General features: G+C 33.4%; 1 protein-coding gene across 2 annotated transcripts in view; it reads right to left on the bottom strand.

Annotated features, from left to right (window-relative positions):
* Nucleotides 1-19,432, bottom strand: part of Tusp (WD40 superfamily protein Tusp) — a 31,408-nt gene that overhangs the window by 8,624 nt on the left and 3,352 nt on the right. The window contains exons 2-11 of one of the 2 annotated variants that reach the window (XM_089236239.1): nucleotides 18,281-18,571; nucleotides 14,130-14,316; nucleotides 13,313-13,423; nucleotides 10,703-10,851; nucleotides 10,201-10,425; nucleotides 9,250-9,475; nucleotides 8,136-8,314; nucleotides 6,276-6,531; nucleotides 4,477-6,191; nucleotides 251-445 (exon numbers count right to left, since the gene is read on the bottom strand). In XM_089236239.1, the coding sequence (XP_089092365.1) occupies nucleotides 251-445; nucleotides 4,477-6,191; nucleotides 6,276-6,531; nucleotides 8,136-8,314; nucleotides 9,250-9,475; nucleotides 10,201-10,425; nucleotides 10,703-10,851; nucleotides 13,313-13,423; nucleotides 14,130-14,316; nucleotides 18,281-18,571 (3,534 nt within the window). Of the gene's footprint in view, nucleotides 1-250; nucleotides 446-4,476; nucleotides 6,192-6,275; nucleotides 6,532-8,135; nucleotides 8,378-9,249; nucleotides 9,476-10,200; nucleotides 10,426-10,702; nucleotides 10,852-13,312; nucleotides 13,424-14,129; nucleotides 14,317-18,280; nucleotides 18,572-19,432 lie in introns of both variants that reach the window. The other variant, XM_089236238.1, reaches the window with a different exon arrangement.

Here is a 19,432-nt window from a genome sequence, read left to right as displayed (position 1 = left end):
AATTCTGAGAAAAAGAGACATATTTCATGTGACACATCCGAATCAGATTTTGAATTATCCAAAACATTAGAGGGGGAATTCAAATTAATCAGGTGATTTCAACATTAAATTGAATAAGGAGCTCAAGAGAATTTCCTTAAATTTGAATTATTCAAAAGTTTAAATTAAGAAAATTAAAATTGTCCAAGTTTCACTGTAAAAAAAAAGATTGAAATTCAAAGCAAATAGTTAAAAAAAAAATGTTGCTTACCTGTCTACCATGGAATTCAATCTGGAAGTTCTTTGCAGATTCCTGAGTAACTCGCCCACCAAAATCCAACTGATATACCTGACTCACTTCATTCCATAAAGGAGCTTTATTGTGCAGCACAAACTCCCTATATGGAGGGATGTTTCCTGATGCTTGCGCACAGTCTGTTACTGATCTGCCCCACCGTTTCCTCAACTATAAAGAGGGAAAAATTAAAGGAACCACAATAAAGTGAAACAAAAAAATTCCTATGAACCAGTAAATATATTAAAGACTTGATTAAGCATTTTGAAACAGGTTTTACGCAATTTTAACATCATATGCAGGGTAATGGACTTTAAAGAGCACTCAGAGTTTTTTGAACTTCCTCCCCATTCAAGCACTTTTCACAACTATTTTAAAATTGAGATGTAGTTGTTTGAAATATGCTTGATGGTAAGGAATAGTCTGTAACAGGGGCATATGCAGGATTGACCTTTTTCGGGGAGGAGACCACAATGAATTTCCTCCAGAGAGTTTTCAGTTACTAACTTCCAGAAAGCCTTTTAAATTGACAGAAATTGGTTAAGATATCAAAAGAAAATCCTTTATATGCTCTTTTAATTGTTTTACTAAGATATTTGAAAATATTCCCTGTATATATATTTAGTTTGTAACACTAAGATGGTTACAACCTTATCTGTGAACTGAAACTATATTATGGAGTTCTAGGTAACTTAACCATGAAATAAAAGCAATGGAGAAAATAATTTCAATTTATTTTTATTTCAATCTGAGTGTTTACAAGCAAATGTTAGAAATTATCGCCACCATTCACCCCCTCCCCAACCCAGAATTCACACAGCTCGATCAGGTAACCAGGTTTTTTTGTAACATTTGTGATGTTATAAGCAATGTTTATTCAGTGATTAATTTCTCAATTTATCTGTTTTCTGGACTTCTATTAAATACCTGCTTTTTTAGACAGCCATACAGATGATCATTCAAAAAGGAAATTATCAACTACTAGCATTTTGGCTGTTTAACACACTATCTGTCCCATGAACCACATGTGACTCAGTGAAAGAAAGAAAAGACTCACAGTGTGTCACGTTCTATGAGCCACATATGGTTCACGGAACAGGGAAGTGTTAAGAAGCCTCATCTATCAGTGGACATTTCAATTTTGAGAGGAAAATATTTCTTTTTATGTAGAGTGCAGCTACTAAGCTTGCACTCACTAGAATAGAGGGATAAATCCAGAAAATATAATTAATACTAGAAACATAGCACTATTTATTCAATGAAATTCCAAAATTGTCTTTGGAAACTAGAATTACATCTGTTGGTTTCTAGAATAGAAATGAAACAAGTATAATAAAGAACACTTATTCAAGCTAATAGACTTGAAAATTATGTTTAATGATCATACACAGCTATTATAAATTACTGTACAATGAAATTAAAATATCAGAAGAATACAGCATAAAGTTACATAAAGTGAAGAACTGTAGTACACAATTTAAAACATTTTAACCCATACAGCAGTATTCCCATGATATCTTGTCAAACTTTATCTGCATTATTTCGGTCAGCACAAAATATCTGGTTTTTAACAAACTTTTATTTCCAATGTGGCCGTTTTGACGCAGATCAGCAAAATTTTAAGAACCGTTTATGTGACGTTGTGAACAACTTTTCATCTCCATGTAACATGAAAAGCTCTTGCTAATGGCTGCAGCATTCTATACACAAATTTATTAGAGACAAAATGTTTTGTATGAAATTTTTCAGCATAAACTCATAAAATTTGATTCAAATTCACAAATTCCTGAATTAAAAAAATCTGAAGGCTATCAAAGTTAGGGTAATCTTGACCTTTTTGTGCAGGTTTCATGTTGCGGTTTTTTGAAAGTGCACTGTGATTTCATGTTATATGTATAGGCTACTTATTTTATGCCTAGAAATGCCTTAAGTAAATTGGTTTTGCCTTGTTTTCACCCCATGTTTCCCCATGGACAGAGCGTTGCGTTTTTATTATTATTTATATCAATACAACATAAATAGAAAAACTGCATTTTATTAAATAAGAAAAAAGCTAATTTTCTAAATCAGCTAAAATTTGAAGCATTTATAAAAATACAATTCTCTTTAGTTTTTGAAAATTTAATTGGCACCGAAAGCAATTATGCATTGCTGTCTGATTCATACAATCAAATTATTAATACCACATTTCAAACTATTCTCATAACAAAAGTTGCACGCTTCCTATAGTGCTCTCTTACTTATAAGTTCCTCTCAGCTATAAAGACAATTTTCTACACTCCCAGTCAAGAATATATGTAAATAATGCTATACACTTATATGCCTTACTCACTTATGCATCATATTTTCCTTATTTCCTGGCACCAGAGCATAAGTGAGAGATTACACAGTCGACCCTCTGCATTTGCAGATTTCATATTTCACGGTTTTTGTATTTGCGATCTCTTGACTAGTTTTCTGGAAAACATTATTGCAGTGCTAATTCTTGTACTGGGACAAAATATAGATTGTGTGTTAAATAAACATTTTAAAAACCACTCCTTAAGTTTTTTCTAGCGATTAAGTCCTCTGGGACGCGATATCATTCATACCGAGCCGCAAGTGATTAGCCGTTCCATTTTTCTTCATTCATTTTCCGTTGGCCGTGTCTTTGACAGGCCTTTGATTCACAAAAATGAATGAAACCAGGCAGCGGGCTTGAAAAGGTTGAGAACCACTGCTCTATACGCCTTCTAACTCAACACATAGCATTCAGCTGCTTGATCTGATGTTATGCAAGCATTTATGGTTCACTATACACATTATTCAATGATGATTGTACAGACAATCGAAGAAGATGCAAATGCAAGAAACATCTACAAGTCATGGATGAATTTCGCATATGCCATTAGTGTCAATACTAGAACTATGGAAGCTATTAAGATGAGAACATTCATCTTGTGTTGGAAGAACTTTTGGCTACAATATGTGGCTAAGGACATCCATTTCTACAGAGCAAGTCGAAGAAATTATAAAAGACGTCACATTAGAAAAGCAGGTGGATGGAGCAGGGTTCAATGATGTGGACATGGAAGAATATTGGAGAATTAACTAAAAGCAATTCAGAAATTGATAGGGGAGGAATTAATCAAGCTGGCTGCTCCTGAAACCGAAGCGATACTGCATGATAATTAAGATTAATTAAAAAGGGGAAGACAAGTTCATCATGATCAACATAATAATCGTACATTTAAATCAAGCAATGGATTGCTTCCATGACATGAAGAACGTACCCATAGATGATTTTTTCTTCATGTGTAGAAAAATTGGAAGAGAGGGAAGCCTTGTTACCATACTCATTCTTTCAAACCAAACACGGTCCAAGTTCTATCGACTTTAGCTAATTTTAGCCATTGCCCCTGTCGGAAGTTACCATACTCCTTAACAAATTAACTGAAATGAAGAAGAAATGGCTGACAGACATAATATTCTTTCAGAAAACTTAGTCGAAAATCCCTGGAACTGGACGCCTCCTTTAACATCTGCTGTGCAAAGCAAATATAAACAAAAATGTATAAAATTTTTAAAAAAACCCATGTTTTTGGTGTTTGTTATGATTGGATTTTCTGTATTTGTGGTTACCTCTCAGGAATGTATACAACCCTGTGAATATAACACTACTAAACCCCACATGCACCTCGTCCACATTCCTCTGCAGAACTTCCAAGGAATTGGTACGTGTTGGAATGTGCGTGTCCATGTTATGAACCCAACATAAAATTTATTTCTGTGTAATGCTTGTTATGTGTAGTGCTGCCCTGCTATCAATTTTTTTGAACTATGAGTGAAGTCTGAGGATTATGTTACTCTCTGCTATCCATACGAAGGTTTTTAACAGCTGGCTGATGCATCTTTATATCAGCCAGCTGCTAAAAATCTTCGTTTGAGTGAAATGTACTGATTGAAGATTTTACCATTGTAGGCCTGTTGCTCTCTGTGGCGAAACCCCACAAATACAGAGAGACAACTGTATTGTACTTTATTCTTTTCACAAAAAAGAAAGTAAAAACCTATGCAAGGTTTATTATTTATTCTTTTGTACTCTAATTTAAAGGTATTTAAAACATCAATATTTTAATTTAGTAAGCACACAATTTCCTCAACTGTGTATTACGATTCCTGTCTTAACTAGACTGAAAATTTAGTAATTTATCATGGCTTACTTTTCTTCGTATATAGGCTTTCTGAAAACTTTCAAGATCTTTGAAGTCTTCTCCCATTGAATCATCACCGCTGAAAGCTCCTTCCTCATCCGAGCTGTCAATAAGTTTTTGCCTTCTCATCTTTCTCAGCAATAAAGGACTGTACATTAATCCTTTCTTCTGGACACTCTTGCGGCCAACCACAGGAGAGGATGGAATACTTCTACTTATTGGGCTACTAGCTTCTGACACTTCTCCACTGGCATCTTCCGAGTGAGTTAAGCTTCCTCTGTGCTCCCTCAGGAAAGCTGAAATTGAGAGATCAGATATATCATTTGGCACTTCACTTCGTTGCCTAGTCGGGCTTGAACTCCCAGATCTCAATGTTAGTTGATCCAGTTTTTTGGAGCCCAGAAATTTTTTTAAGCTCAAGCTTGTTTTGTTCACATCCTCAGAACTGCTGAAAGATTTTTCTATCAAAGCATCTCTCAAGTTCTCTGTATCAGATGAAGCATTGGGCAAGTTCTCTTCTTTGCTCTCGACTGAACATGAACAGGACAAGTCATCAAATTCTGACAGATTATTCATTTTAAATGGCTCCATGCTGCAAGGCTTGTTTCCCTCATTGCAATCGTGACAGTGCATATTCCCACATGGAGGTTTTGGTTTCAAGGTCAGTCGCCGTCTGACTTCTTTGAAGCTATTGTCCCCATGCATTTCTCTCACATTCATAAACTCTGCAGATGGCACATGATTGGTACTGTGACTTCTTCCGCTCGGTGCAGCCAGTGACGTGGGACCTTCTTCAATCCCAAACGCAACTCGATCACTACATGGTGTTTCTGGATCATCGATAAACTTCATATCCATATTCTTACCCCACCATTTGGGTGTAGAATCTGCACTTTGAATGCTACCAATCAAACTGCTCTCTGTGCTGCTATTTGTCAAAGTTGATAGATCTGAACACGTGCTGTCAACTGGTAGCGAAAAATTTGATGAATTTGATGCACTAAGAGTTTTTTTAGAACTCTGAACAGATGTTTGGCTGACATTTAGAATTTTTCTGCTCACCAATGGAGATTGTAGGCAACTTCTAAATGAATTATTGCTTGCATTGTTTTCAACTCCGAAAACATTAGGGAAAGCATTCTTATTAAGCAATAGATAGTTTTTTGGTTGCGCACCTGATTGTAACTGATTAGAAGGTTTAATGTCATTGGGCAAACATGGGGAGGCATTGCTATGGATCAAGGAACTACTACAAGTCACTGTTTCTATTGCACTGGGTAACACACATGCACAGGACTGATGCTTCTTTGGCAACCCACCATTTAAGCCGTTGGGCGATGGACTTGAATCAAGGCTACCTCCGTTGAAAACAACATTAATATTTTTTGGTGAGGATGATGATGGCATATTGAAGTTATAATCTTTTAAAGCACTGGAAACGCAAGTGAAATGAGTCTGTGTTGCCACGGATACAACATTACTCTCTTGAGCTTCCCTTTCCCCCACTTGCTGCAAGCTGATCAAATGGACACCTTTATCACCAGTCAATTCGAACGTGAGGAATTCTTCAGATGGAATGAAGTTAACATAATCACCATTGCTGCAACACGAGGCATGATGACCACTCTCACGGCTTTGGCTGAAACGACAGTTATAAACGGCACTTCTCTGCTGTTTTTTAGGTGTCATAGGAGCAATGGGCACACTGTTCTCATACATTGAATCTGAAATGAGGAAAAAAATTGAAAAGAAAGGAAAAATCACAAAGACAATGTTACTGTGGGGTTTTTCCCCCTATTCCATCTCACCTCCAGGCTCATCTTCATCTTCTGAAAACACGACAGAATTGGATCCTTTACCAACTTCCTGACCATTTGAGCAAAAATCTCTTGGCTGAGGCCCACGAAGTTCCTTCATAAGCAGAGTCATTTGGCGGGGCTGCAGATGAAGTAAACTTGTCCTGTAGGTCACGGTGCCCAGGACCACTGGCAACCATGGAACAAGACCAAGAATTTTAAACTTCGTACCCCATATATTGGACGTAACAGACACGGCTTTTTCAAACTGTAAAAAAATAAACATCAAACTGAACCATGAATTTACTTTTTAAAGGTACAAGTATAATGGTCTGGTATAATGAATTTACTTTTTAAAGGTACAAGTATAATGGTCTGGTATAATGAATTTACTTTTTAAAGGTACAAGTATAATGGTCTGGCATAATTATAGAACATCTGATTAAAGATACCTAGTATGATTGCATTCAGTAAAATCCTAATAATGTTGAATAAGGAAGAATCTCTTTTAATAAATGTAAAATACTTTGATAAAGTATATGAGGTAAGTAACCAGAATGATAAGATAAAATAAGAAAAAAAATTGAAATTAATTATCAACTTTTTAAAAACACTTTTCAATACAATAAATAACCCAGCATTATATCCTGCAAGTCGAGAGACACAAAAATACTATATACAGAAAGCTTGATATAACTGACTTCAGGTTAAATTTTTTAAAGCAATTTTTATAAAAACCATGAAATATAATGTAGGTTATGACAGCGTTAGGCACAACATAATGAAGAGCTCTTATAGTTACAGTAGCCGTTTTTTTGCCTTGTTTTGTCCACGAATTTGGATATTACCCCAATACATAGTTCCCCTAAACAATTTGTTCCATCGCTCCCTTCAACACTTCTTTGTTTTCATCACTTCCTCCGAACTCAAGTCAACCTATATGTTCCAATACTAAACCCACAGCTTCTACCGCTCCACCCCATGGACCATTCCATCACCCCCCCCCCCCCCGGGACGATATTGCCCACTTTGGGAAACACTACCTCAATAGAACAAACTCTGATTTGACTAATTACTAGATTTAATAAATTTTCTAAAATTCTTACGAAAATAAAGGCCAAACCCCTTACTTTTTTAAACTATCCTTAATGTTTTTCTTATTTCTTATCCTTCAAAACCGGAATCTGAAGATTTGACTTCCCAGTATTTGACCTTCAACTCTTTAGAGACTAATGAACAAAAAAAGGGGAGAAGTAGAAACCTTTTCTTTTTTGAACAAAGGAGACAAAGGAACCAATTAGTGTGTGTGTGTGGGAAGTTATCAGTAGCCAATTGAAGTAGACCAACACCGTAAAACATTGTGCTGTGCTGTTTGTGTTTATATTTTAGTAAAGAAATGAAGTTACTTCAAGTTGGTGTTCTGTCTTTACAAGCAAAGAATTGCGGGTCATCTGAAGAGAAAGTGTTTTTGGTCAGTGAAAAAAATTACAATTTCAGCAGCATTTGATAAAAATGTTGGACACGCAAAAAAAACTTATATAAAATAATTATTTTCATGCATCCTGACTTCATTCTTATTTTTATACTGCATAGTTTTTTCAATTGTTACCAGAAATAAGTAGTAAAAAACACAGCAAACCCAAAGTCTGTAGCTTTCAAAATTTTCCATTTCAAGCGTGTATATGCTCCTGATCAATTTGACCCCTAATTTAATGATTTCCACAGCTAAAACTAATAGTTTTTTCCGATTCGTTAAATAGGGGGTTTAACTGTATAATATTTTGCATACCTATAGCAAAGCCAATTTTTATAAGTATGCAAAATAATGAGCGGTATTCGGTCATATCACAGAATTTAAACGAAGAAAGATACCTCTGGCAGCTCATCTATGTATAAGGCTTCTTTCCAAGTTTCGATGGCTCGATGAGAATGTTGTCGTCTGTGGTGCCTTCTTCGTCTCTGCATTCGGGGAGATGCACAACCATCATCAGCTTCACTTTCAGATGAAGACGACGGGGCACACATAGGAACAACTGCTAAAGGATTGCCAGCTTGGGTGGAATTTGAACAAAATGATGAGTAGTTTTTCACTTTGAATATAGGATGAGGAAAATCTATGCGTAAAATGAAAGAATCAAAAATAACTTCAACAAATACTGCTTGATGTTATGAGAAAAAATTACTTATTTTAATTTTTAAAAAGTATTTTCTTCAACAGGTTGCAAAAGTGATTATTTATTAAATTCATCTAAACTGCAAAAACTTTTTTTTCTTCTTTGGTTTAAGCAAATATTCAGCAAATATGTGTTGTAATGTAATTTTCACAATCCCGCAAGAGATAAATTAACATTTTTGAACTGTTCTGATCCAGTTCAAATACATACAGCAGGACCACCATATCCATGGGTAATTTTTATTTACAACACGGACAGCATAGATGAATACAGACGGAGGGGCAATCCTCTGGTTTCGTAAAAAAAATTGTCGTTGGCAGAAGGTAGAAATTCACCTTATACACCCTTTGTGATTCCTCGAACAAGGAGTCTATCTGCTTATGATGGACAGGAACCAAAGAGATGATGGTTAATAACCACTTTTTTAAATTTTAATTGCTTAAAAAAACCATTGCTTGATTTTACGAACCTCCAATTCATGAACCTATATGTTTTTACAAAAAAGCTCCCAGTTAAAAATTTATATGCTGTTTCTGTAAACAACTTTTCCATTTACAATTACATAAACTAATTGTTTGAGTTCATTCGAGAATTTGTATACAAATACAAATATGTACTATATATATATATATATATATATATATATATGCCAGGGTGTGTGTGTGGTACCTCTCACACAATAATTTTATCCAGTTTCCCCCAGAAGGTTTAAATATTATTCCAAAGTATAAGACATGTGAAGTTGAATGCAACTATGAAAAGCAAAAAATTAGTGAAATAGATGACAAATAAAATTAAATTTATATTATTACCTCCTGACTGAGGATCAAATATCACGAATTCAGGCCTTAGCTTACTGACACGCTTTCCTTTGAGCAGAGGCACTAGACCACCTAAATATTCTAGAAACATAGTATAAGTTGAATTGCCATTGGCATCATCATCTTCATGACGGATCATTGTGCAATGGAAACGGACATCATTGGAGGGAGGCTTCGATACAAACTCTCTAACACTGCTGGGCTCTGGAAGATGACACTGAACCAGGGGAAAAAATGTTGTATAAATTTCATTGAAAAATCTATATAGATATAATGGGAAAAATTAAAATATAACATCCAATAATAAAGCTTTTATCATCTACTTTAACTGTGCATGCACCCCATAAACATTCCTCTGAAAAATTTGAGGAATTGGTGTAAGCCAAACAGTGGCTCCTGTTAAAGGTCTGCCTGCTCTTTGTGGAGAGACTTCCTCTATCAACTGAGGCATATGCCCAAACCTATAACCACTGGAAAGATCTAGACCGACTTATCATCCATCATTACTGCACACTGTGATGTCAGTATTATCACTATAGCCAATAGTTGTCTTCTATGAAGTTCTCTTTTTTTAAGATCAGATGTCACTTTGAACAAAAAACTGGTTTTCCCACCCTCAATGAGCTCGCCAGGATTTCAAGGCACCTTATCCCAGACCAAAGTTGACAGATCACTTTTCATTGACTCAACATGGTGCAAAATGTTCAAGGAAAACTAGTCAAACTTGTGATTTTGAAATATTTCTGCATGATTTTAACAATTATTTTGTGCAAAAAATTCAATTTTTGTGTTTGTAGATAAATTTTATCTGATAGGCAGACTTTAGTTGTTTGAATATTTTTGGGGATTATCTGTTTACCAAAAAACTATGAACCCATTATCCACTATAAAATAAGATTCTGCCATAACTTACTACATAAAAATTTTATAACAAAGCAATACCTTGATGGTCTGTACTGTTAGATGAGTGAGAGAAGCTCTGAGACGCGGAGGCAATGGAAGTTTCTGAGTAGAGACATCGTTGTCAATGATATCATATATAACTAAGCGCGAGAGAAGATGAAGGGACGCAATTTTATGAGTAACCCAGCCAACATGAATGACGCAGCCAGTAGCTATGAACAGCCGCTTATCATTATGACCCCAAGTCATAGCAGTTACTGGACTCTGGAAAAATAAGAATGAACAAGGTATTTCAAATTCACAAACTAAATTCTTCAAAAAATGGATGCATATATTTTAAGAAGAAATGTTTAAGTATGCAAAGGGCAGTTGTGTGCCTTTTCACGGCCCCCCAGGGCACACTTTCCTTTGGGAGGGGGCCCTTCCTGAAAGGGTCAGCACTATGAAAAATAAATGTAAATGTTTTTGGACCCTCGTTGCCCCAGCTTAGTTACGGCCCTGAGTATATAGAAAAAAAATTGAAAAAAAAATCTTTACATACATGAGTGGATGGCACAATGATACTGAAACGTAGATGACCTTGATCATTGTAAAAATGCACAAAATTTACATAAGTCTCTCCACCAGAATCACAAGAACTTCCAGCTACAGCTAATAATTCCCCACTATTGGACCAATCCATTTTAATACCTGAAAAAAAAGTTTTTTTGAACACTGGTGATGAGAAAAGGAAATGACAGATACTACACACTAGAAAAAAATGAAGGTCATCCACAAACGTATTGTCACTATACTTTTGGATACAGTAATTAGAAAACACTTCTGCAAGATTTTTTAAATATGGGTGATTCTCACGAAATTGGCCTAAATTTTGTTCCCAGCAGTTTACATTAAATATTAAATATATTTGACAGAATTTTTCCCGTCACTTTCTATTTATATTCCAATTACTAAAATGTCGCGGCACTCTGTTTTTAATTTTTTCATCAATAGATTTTTTTAATTTGCTTGAACAAATTTTCATTTTTTAAGGAAATGTCCTTTTCTCCTTTCTGTTCCCAGTCCATTTTTCAAATTTAAAAAAAAAAATTCTATCTTGAAACAAAAATATTTTCTTTTTTTAATAATACAGTCGAACCTCGGTATAGTAAACCTGGGATATAGTAAACTCTCCGTTATAGTGAACTTTTTCAGTGGTCCCAATTGAACACCTATTTAACTAACTTCAATGTTTCAACAAATTTGTATATAGTGAACTTTTGGTTATAGTGAAATTTTTATTGGGTCCACAGATGGTTCATTATAACAGGGTTTGACAGTATATATATTCTTAGGGCCAGTATACTTTCATATTTCATCGTTTGATAATTTTAAATATTTTTTATCAATAGTTTATAGCCATATGAAAATTTTCTCCAACTTTTTTTTTTCCTATTTGTGACATTTGGAAAACATAAAAGTTCTAACTGTTTTCATCATGAATTTTTAACGAACTTCGTAGCTGAAATTCATTTATTAACAGGTAAAGTGTCCTCAAGAATTTTTTGGATTTGATTTTTTTGATAAATGTTTTTCATTTTTTGTCCTATTTTGTGAGAATGGCCCATATAAAATAATGTTTAAAATAATATTAGGTAGGAAAATTTTTAAAAAAACAGACTGCGCTTCCATTTGTTATCAAATAGTTTTATTAACTTGTTTCTGGATTTTGACACATCAATTTGACAAAGCTGCTATTAGAGAACCTCCTGGAAATTTCAGTTTTGCTTCATATGAGTAGCGAAGGCAAGAAATCAATAGGTTTTAATTATTGGTAGTGTGCTGCTGACTACAGAATGTGTGCATGGATATCAAATAGCTCAGCTAAGACTTCAGGCATTTTGTTTAGGTTTGTCATAATTTTATCTACGTTGTGAGAGATGGGAAATGAATGTCTTGAGATGTTTTTATTAGGGATGGAATGAATAGTGATTTAGCCAAATAACTAAATATCGAATATTTGGCGAATGTTTTGGCAGAATACTGAATATTCTGTGGCAAATATCAATTTTTTTTTTAAATTCACTGCAATTATAAATAAAATTGATGTTTTTAATGTCATTGGTAATCATGTGATTTATTATTTAAATAAAAATTAAAAAAATTAAAAAAAAATGGTAGTTGAAAGATTTTCATTGCCATGATACTGACAATCAAATTTAATGATTGATATATTGTATTTTAATATTACTTACAGAATCAATTTTTTTCAACACGTTAAAATTTTAGAACTAATCAAGAAAATATCAAGCATTATTTACTCTCAACCAGTAATGCATCATAAAATTTACGACTTCTTTTCTCATTTTTCCTCTTCAGATGTTCTGTCTCTTTCAATAGTTGAAAACACATCTCGTCTAGGCACAAGGTTAGTGAATTTGTGTAATTTATGCTCACTTCCACCTTATTGCAGTAAGATTCTATTTTCTCAGCTTCATGTTCTCATTATCCTAGAAATTCGCCCTGACATAACTTGTTCCACAGAAAGGGATGTACATCACACAATAAAATATCAGTAAATTTTTAATTTATGGCAAAAATTCAAATTAATATCATTTTTAAAATTAGTTTGTTATGCTTAGATTTACACAGATATTCGGCTAAACTAAATATTCTGCAAAAGTTCTGAATACCCAATGGCAGCCGAATATCAGTGCCACCTCTACTTTTTATTTTAGAAAATCTTTTGTAACCCCACCCCCAGTTCATTAGTCAAAGAATTGGTTATGACCTCACAATTAGGGAACCACTGACACAGATGATAATGTCATCAAAAACTTAAAACAGTAAAACAGGGATCTCAATTATTTTTGCACAATTTATGCCAAGCGTGTAAGAAGTATATGTATGTTAAAAATGTTCTGTGAATTTATCAATAATAAAGAATTCAAAAACTAATATAAAATGACTAAAACCAACTTCTGTAAAATTTATGCACTGTTTGATAAGCCGAAAGACTATAGAGATACTAAAAGTTTTACAATTTACTCAAACTAATAGCTATGACAGAAAAGACTATAATTCATACTCTAATGGAAGAATTTACCTTCTAAAAGACAAAAAATAATTTTACATTTTTGAATTTATACACTTTTTTTCTTGTTATTCTCACCTTGTAAGCTAGTGCGAAAAATTACTGGCTCAATATCATCATAACTTTTCATCAAATGAATAACACCATTGGAAAAGCAAACAGCCAAAACATATTTCTTCTCATCTTCATCTGAAAGACAAAAAGGAACAAGAATACAGTTGGACCCGGATAGATCAAACTCTGATTTAGCAGTCTGTGATTTGACAATTTTAAGTCACTGTGAATAGGTACTTGTGTTGATCTCAACCCGATATGGTTTTTTTTTTTCGATTTAAAAAATAAAAATGTCAGTTTTATCCGGTTAGCTAAATTGAGGTTCGGCTGTATATCAATCCAAATATTACTTATTGATGCACTTCATATGGTGGCTAGTGTACATGGGGCAATGAACATGAATAATGATAAGTATAGAAGAACTTGGTTTATCACAAGTGAATTTTCAAAGCGTGAAGCAACAGATTTGAGATATCAGCCGAAAATTTCACATTCAATATACACCATTCAAGCAAGAAGTTCCTAAAGTGTGTCTGAATAATGATTGCTTTGTTTAGAAGTTTAAAATAAAAGTGGGCCTGTCAAGGTTCATGTTCCAGAAGGTTAATATGTATAAAAATTTTGAAAAAAAACACACACACACACACACACCCACCCACCCACCCACCCACCCACACACACACACACACACACACACACACACACACACACACACACACACACACACACACACACACACACACACACACACACACACACACACACACACACACACACACACACACACACACACACACACACACACACACACATATATGTATGTAACACCATTGTTACTCACCAGAAGGATCAGCTGTTGCCTCAGTGAAACTGTGGCAATCCTCTTCATATGATTCATCCATTTTAAACTTCTCACATGACCACGACATTGAAACAATAGGCGAATCTGTTTTCATGAGAACTGTAGAAAGTACATTTCCATGAACATCCACACACACTACCTGCCCTCCTGCTGTTCCAAACATCACCTGAAATGGGAAAAGAACATTTTTAAATATAGAGGCCAATGCATTTTTTTCTGAAAGATAAAGAATTCTCAAAAGTGCATTGTACTTGGACACATTGGGCTTTTTACCATCCTTAAAAACAGTATACATTAACATATTATGAATACTTAAGCATAAAATAGTCAACTTGTTTATCATAAAAATCTCAAATAAGGGTAATTTTGAAAAAAAAACCTTATAAATATATACATTTGTGAGATTTTTTATCCTAAGATAATATGAATATATATTCATATTACTTACCTTAGGACACTTTGGAAAACCTGCAAAACCTGAATACATTTGAACTGAATGTAAGAAAAAACCACAATGATACACATAAAGTAGAATCTGCGATCACGAAACTGTTTGGAGCAAAAAAAAAAATTTAGATAGTTTTAAAAATTGAGTTTTCAGGGGAAAAGAGAATGTACAGTCAGAATAACAAAACTTTCAGTGGGAAAGATATCTAGTAAAATATATTTAGTTACGCAAACACACTAATTAGTTTAAAAAAATCACTTCCATAACAAAAAAATCTTGAGATTTTTTCATGAGTAAAATTTACATATGAGTCATTCTCATGAAATTGCACAAAAATGAAACATAAATGTAAACCAAAAATCCAAAAAAAAAAAAAATCTTAGGAACTCTTCTTTACCTGCTGATAAATAAAATATAGTCAGCAGCAAAGTGTGTTCAAAATTAATCAATTAAATCGATCAAATTTTTAATCAATTTTATGGAGACCACAGATTACTAATTCGTCTCTGCTTTAAGAATGCAACTCATGTGCTCTAGCAGTCTCTAAACTGAAACTTGAGGTAAATTGAAAATAATTTTCAATTATATATTTCTCACAAGAAAAGTAGACAGGAGAAAGACATTTAATAAAGACACTCCTCTTTTTTTCATGAATAGATTTAATTTGTGAATTAATTTACAGTTCTAATTGATTTAAAAGGAAGTTCAAATGATTTCTATATTCTTCTTATAACCTGTTTAACACTAAATTTGATAGGTGGCAAAATGGTGTGGTAGGATTTGAACCAATGTTTGCCAAATGTCAAAAATGGGTGGAGGAAAAGAGCTAGGGAAAATTTTCATTTGGCTATAAAGTATTGGTAAAAAAATATTTAAAAAGATGAAAAAAAGTAAACCGATCCTAAAAACATATATTAAAACAAAAAAAATTTTTTTTCAATAAGATACGAAGTTTTTAAAATTTGAACAATGGGCCAGAAGGACATTACCTTAAGAAATGAAAACTTATTCAAACAAATTTAAAAAAACCTATTGATGAAAAAGTATAAGTAGAGTGATGACTTGTCAGAAACAGGAATATGAATAGAAAGTGCAGAGAAAAAAAAAATTCTGCACCAAATACATTATATGTAACTTGCTGGGGGAACACACAAAGGTCAATTGGTCATTAGGTCAATTTCATGTGATAATGTTCCATATATATATACACACACAAGTTTTTATGTATAAAAACTTTAGATTTTATATATTTTTCCTTATTGGAAGCACATTAAGATAATTTTTCTTAATCTTTTTTTTAATATTCTTGAACTGAATAAATGAACATGTATTCATGACCAAACATAACATACGGCTCAAGGAGAAAATAGTTTTTTCTAAACCTGTGGTTCCAAGGACTTCTATGCTCACAATTAGACTTGGGTGTTTTCAAGATAAAGAGAGAAATGCAATGATTTACTATTGCAGAGTTTTTTTCCCTAAAATGCTCAACTGATAAAAATATACTGTGTAGAATTTGATGGTTTTGCAGTGACACTTATTTCACTACGTTAATACACAAAATTATCTTAATAAATTTGTTTTTTTTTTTCCATTTATGTAAATGCAATAAAAGCATGGAGACTTAATTGTATAATACTTAATTATATATTAGCCCCAAGGCTGGACAAATTGCAAAAAAAATCTAGATGCCAGAAAACTTTTTAAGCACAAAAAAAATGTTTACCCAAGGAAAGAGATCCAAAATAATGTTTCTTTTAAGTTTTTCACGACATAGTGACCCACATTCCATGTTGGCAGATACACTGCTATAAATTCTAAACATTTCGTGCTGTTCTCAGCCTTCCTCTTGGGAAAAAACTGCATTTGCAATAGTAAATTGATATGTTTCTCTCTCTTGCTATCTTGAAAAGGACCAATCTCAGAAATTTAGCATCTGCAAATAAAGTTTTAGGTGTCAATAAAAATTTTTTAGTCACCATCACAATCTGGTGCCTGGGATTTGTCCAGTCCCATTTATAATTAAGGAAAATATTGTAAGAAATTTCAGGATGGGATCAAGGGGTACCAGCTTGGCATATACAGTGAAACCTGTGTATAACAATATTTTCTTTCGTCCCAGTGGAATTCCTATTCAATAGGAAATAGCGCATACACTCAAACTGTCTATAACAATAACTTGTATGTAACAATACTTTTTGTAAGTCCTTTCAATATTGTTATAGACATGCTTTACACACTGTATCATTGAACTTGCATAATAAGAGGTTAATAGTAACATATGAACATTTCTAAAAACATGTTAGGCTCACTATTTAGGCAAACTGTATACTAGAAATGGTAAATGCAATAAGTGCCAAATAACAAAATTTTCTGGAGAACAAAAAGCCAGATACAAGTACCATAGACCAACGTGTTAAGTGACATCTGCTGACGTGTTTTTCAACCATTTAGAGTTAATTGGACATCAGTTCCCAGGTTGACTTTTTATTTACTACATTTTGATGCGGAAAAAAATATTAAATTTTTTGACACTTAACTATGTTTACCATTTATGGTCTTCTATTGCATTACAGATTTTACATCTTTTCAAGTGCTTCGGCGAAATTTTTGATTACTACAGGAAAAATTTCATTTTGGTTTTCTTGGGAATAAATTTTCTTTGCTAAAAATCTAGCACGTTGAAAGAACAATCTAACACCAGATATTTTTTCAAAAACCTTTAGAAATCCTGTTTATGTTGAGGCAAGATTAAACTTTTGTCAGTATGTGGATAATCTGTAGACAATAGGTAGACAATTACTGTCATCAGAATGCTGAATTTGAACTCTATGTAACAAGCCAAAATAAGCTATAAGGATCAATGCATAGTCATGTAATGTGAAAATGTGTGTAAAAAATGTGTTATTATGATGCTTTTAAAGTGTTTGAAATATGCATGTTATATATGGTACTTTTTAATTTTCATAACAGAAGTTAAGTACATCAGTCTGGGGCTGAGAGAAGTTCAGTACATTAACTTTCATATTTTTACTCTTTCAAAGTTTCAGAAGAACTGTAAATACAAGTAAAAACTAGACCTTTTTTGCTTCTTGTGTAACATTATTAGAGGACTTGACAAACCATAGGGCATTAGGTCCCCATGGGGACTAAGAAAATTTAATGGTATTGCAGCATAAAATTTTATATGAGCCATTAATAAATTAGATTTAGCACCACAAAATATTTGTCAATGTGTCAACTAACATGGAGAAGGAGGTGGGGTTTACTAAAAAATAAATAGTCAAAAACATTATTTTGAATTTTTTTTTGTTTTTTTGAAAAAAAAAAATATGCTTGGTTCCCATGGAAAAAACTTGGTTGGCCCTTTTTTCTTATTGATCAAGACCTACTGTCTCATAAGTTGAAAAATTAATCTGAATTCCTCAGTATTTATAAATTTGATGGTGTTTATTTTATTCATCAAGCCCAACTGTATTACATGCTGGAGAATTTAACTGAATTTTTCAGTGAATTCAATACCACCAAAGTAAAATTAATAAAATTTTTACTATTAGACAAGTAATGCTAAATAGTAAAATTATAGCTGTAAAAATATCACAATTGAAATTTTGTGAACAGTAAAAAAAGCCAAAAAAAAAAAATTCATGGATGTCTAATATACATTCAAAAAAGTCCTTACCAGTTTATCGTCAGGTGACCATATCCCGCACGTAACCAGATGGTCCACATTTAACACTGTAGACCAATACCGTTGCCCTGCCACTGAACCAACCAGCACGAAGCCATCCTGGTAGCAAATGAGAGCCATTCGTCCATCATGACTCCATGAGAAATCTGTCACCTGGATGCTTCGATCGTTAATTAGTTCTATGGACCAACGCCCTTCAAATTTTATCCATACGTAAATGGTACCTAAACTATCACATGATGCAAGTTTTTGATAAGGCTCATTCCATTTTACAAGCACAATCTGCAAATAAAAAAAAAAGTGATAGAAAAAAGGTAAATAAACCAAAACATTTTTTATTTCTATTAATGGATGATAAATGTATAGGCTACATTCATAACATACAAATTGTAAATCTTACTCTCACCCTCTCATTAACTTCTTACATATTTTCATGTTGAACAGAGGGAAAATAACATTTTCCATTCATTATTTATTAATACATTGGACGTTAGGACCCTATCAACACAAAGGCTTATCCAGACATGGTAGATAGGGGACGTCAATGATAATGAGATCTGGTAATTTGATTTTTGAAAGTGCAGTCAGAACCCTCAGCATTTCTAGATTTTGTATTTGCGGTTTCCGTATTCGTGATTTCCTTCCCAGAAAAAAACAATGTTTCTGCGTTTTTTCTGGTATCGGAACAAAATATGAATTTTATGTATTAACGATGGCTCTCTGGGCTTTGCTAGTGCTTCTGCAAATTTTTCTGAAAGATAAAAGAACGTGAAAACTTTGCAAGAAAAATTTGACATATTCAAAATAAAAATTTGACTATGCATAACAAAACAAAGTTAACTGCACATCATTAAGGTGTCAGTGAATCTAACACACAGTATGTCCTCTACATATCTTATAATTATAATACAGTATATATATATATTATCTATCGGGATATGATGCGAGCCGAGCATCTAAGGGTCTTCTCACACGGGGATACTCAAATTGAATTAGAAAAGTCTTGAGTTGAGTTGACTTGAACAAGTTGAGTTGCTCGTTCTTTCTCACATAGCACTACTAGCCTAAAATAAATCTCAAAGCCTGGGAAAAGTTAAAGCGAAAGAGTGTTTGGTTCACCTCCTTATATCTCTGTGCATTATG

The sequence above is a fragment of the Pholcus phalangioides genome, unplaced genomic scaffold, assembly GCF_987345545.1.
Source record: "Pholcus phalangioides strain wild (caught in Gottingen) unplaced genomic scaffold, Ppha-v1.0 ptg000009l_1, whole genome shotgun sequence".
Classification (NCBI taxonomy): Eukaryota; Metazoa; Arthropoda; class Arachnida; order Araneae; family Pholcidae; genus Pholcus; species Pholcus phalangioides.
Note: the sequence above shows the minus strand (reverse complement) of the source record. Positions and strands in the feature narration are given on the sequence as shown.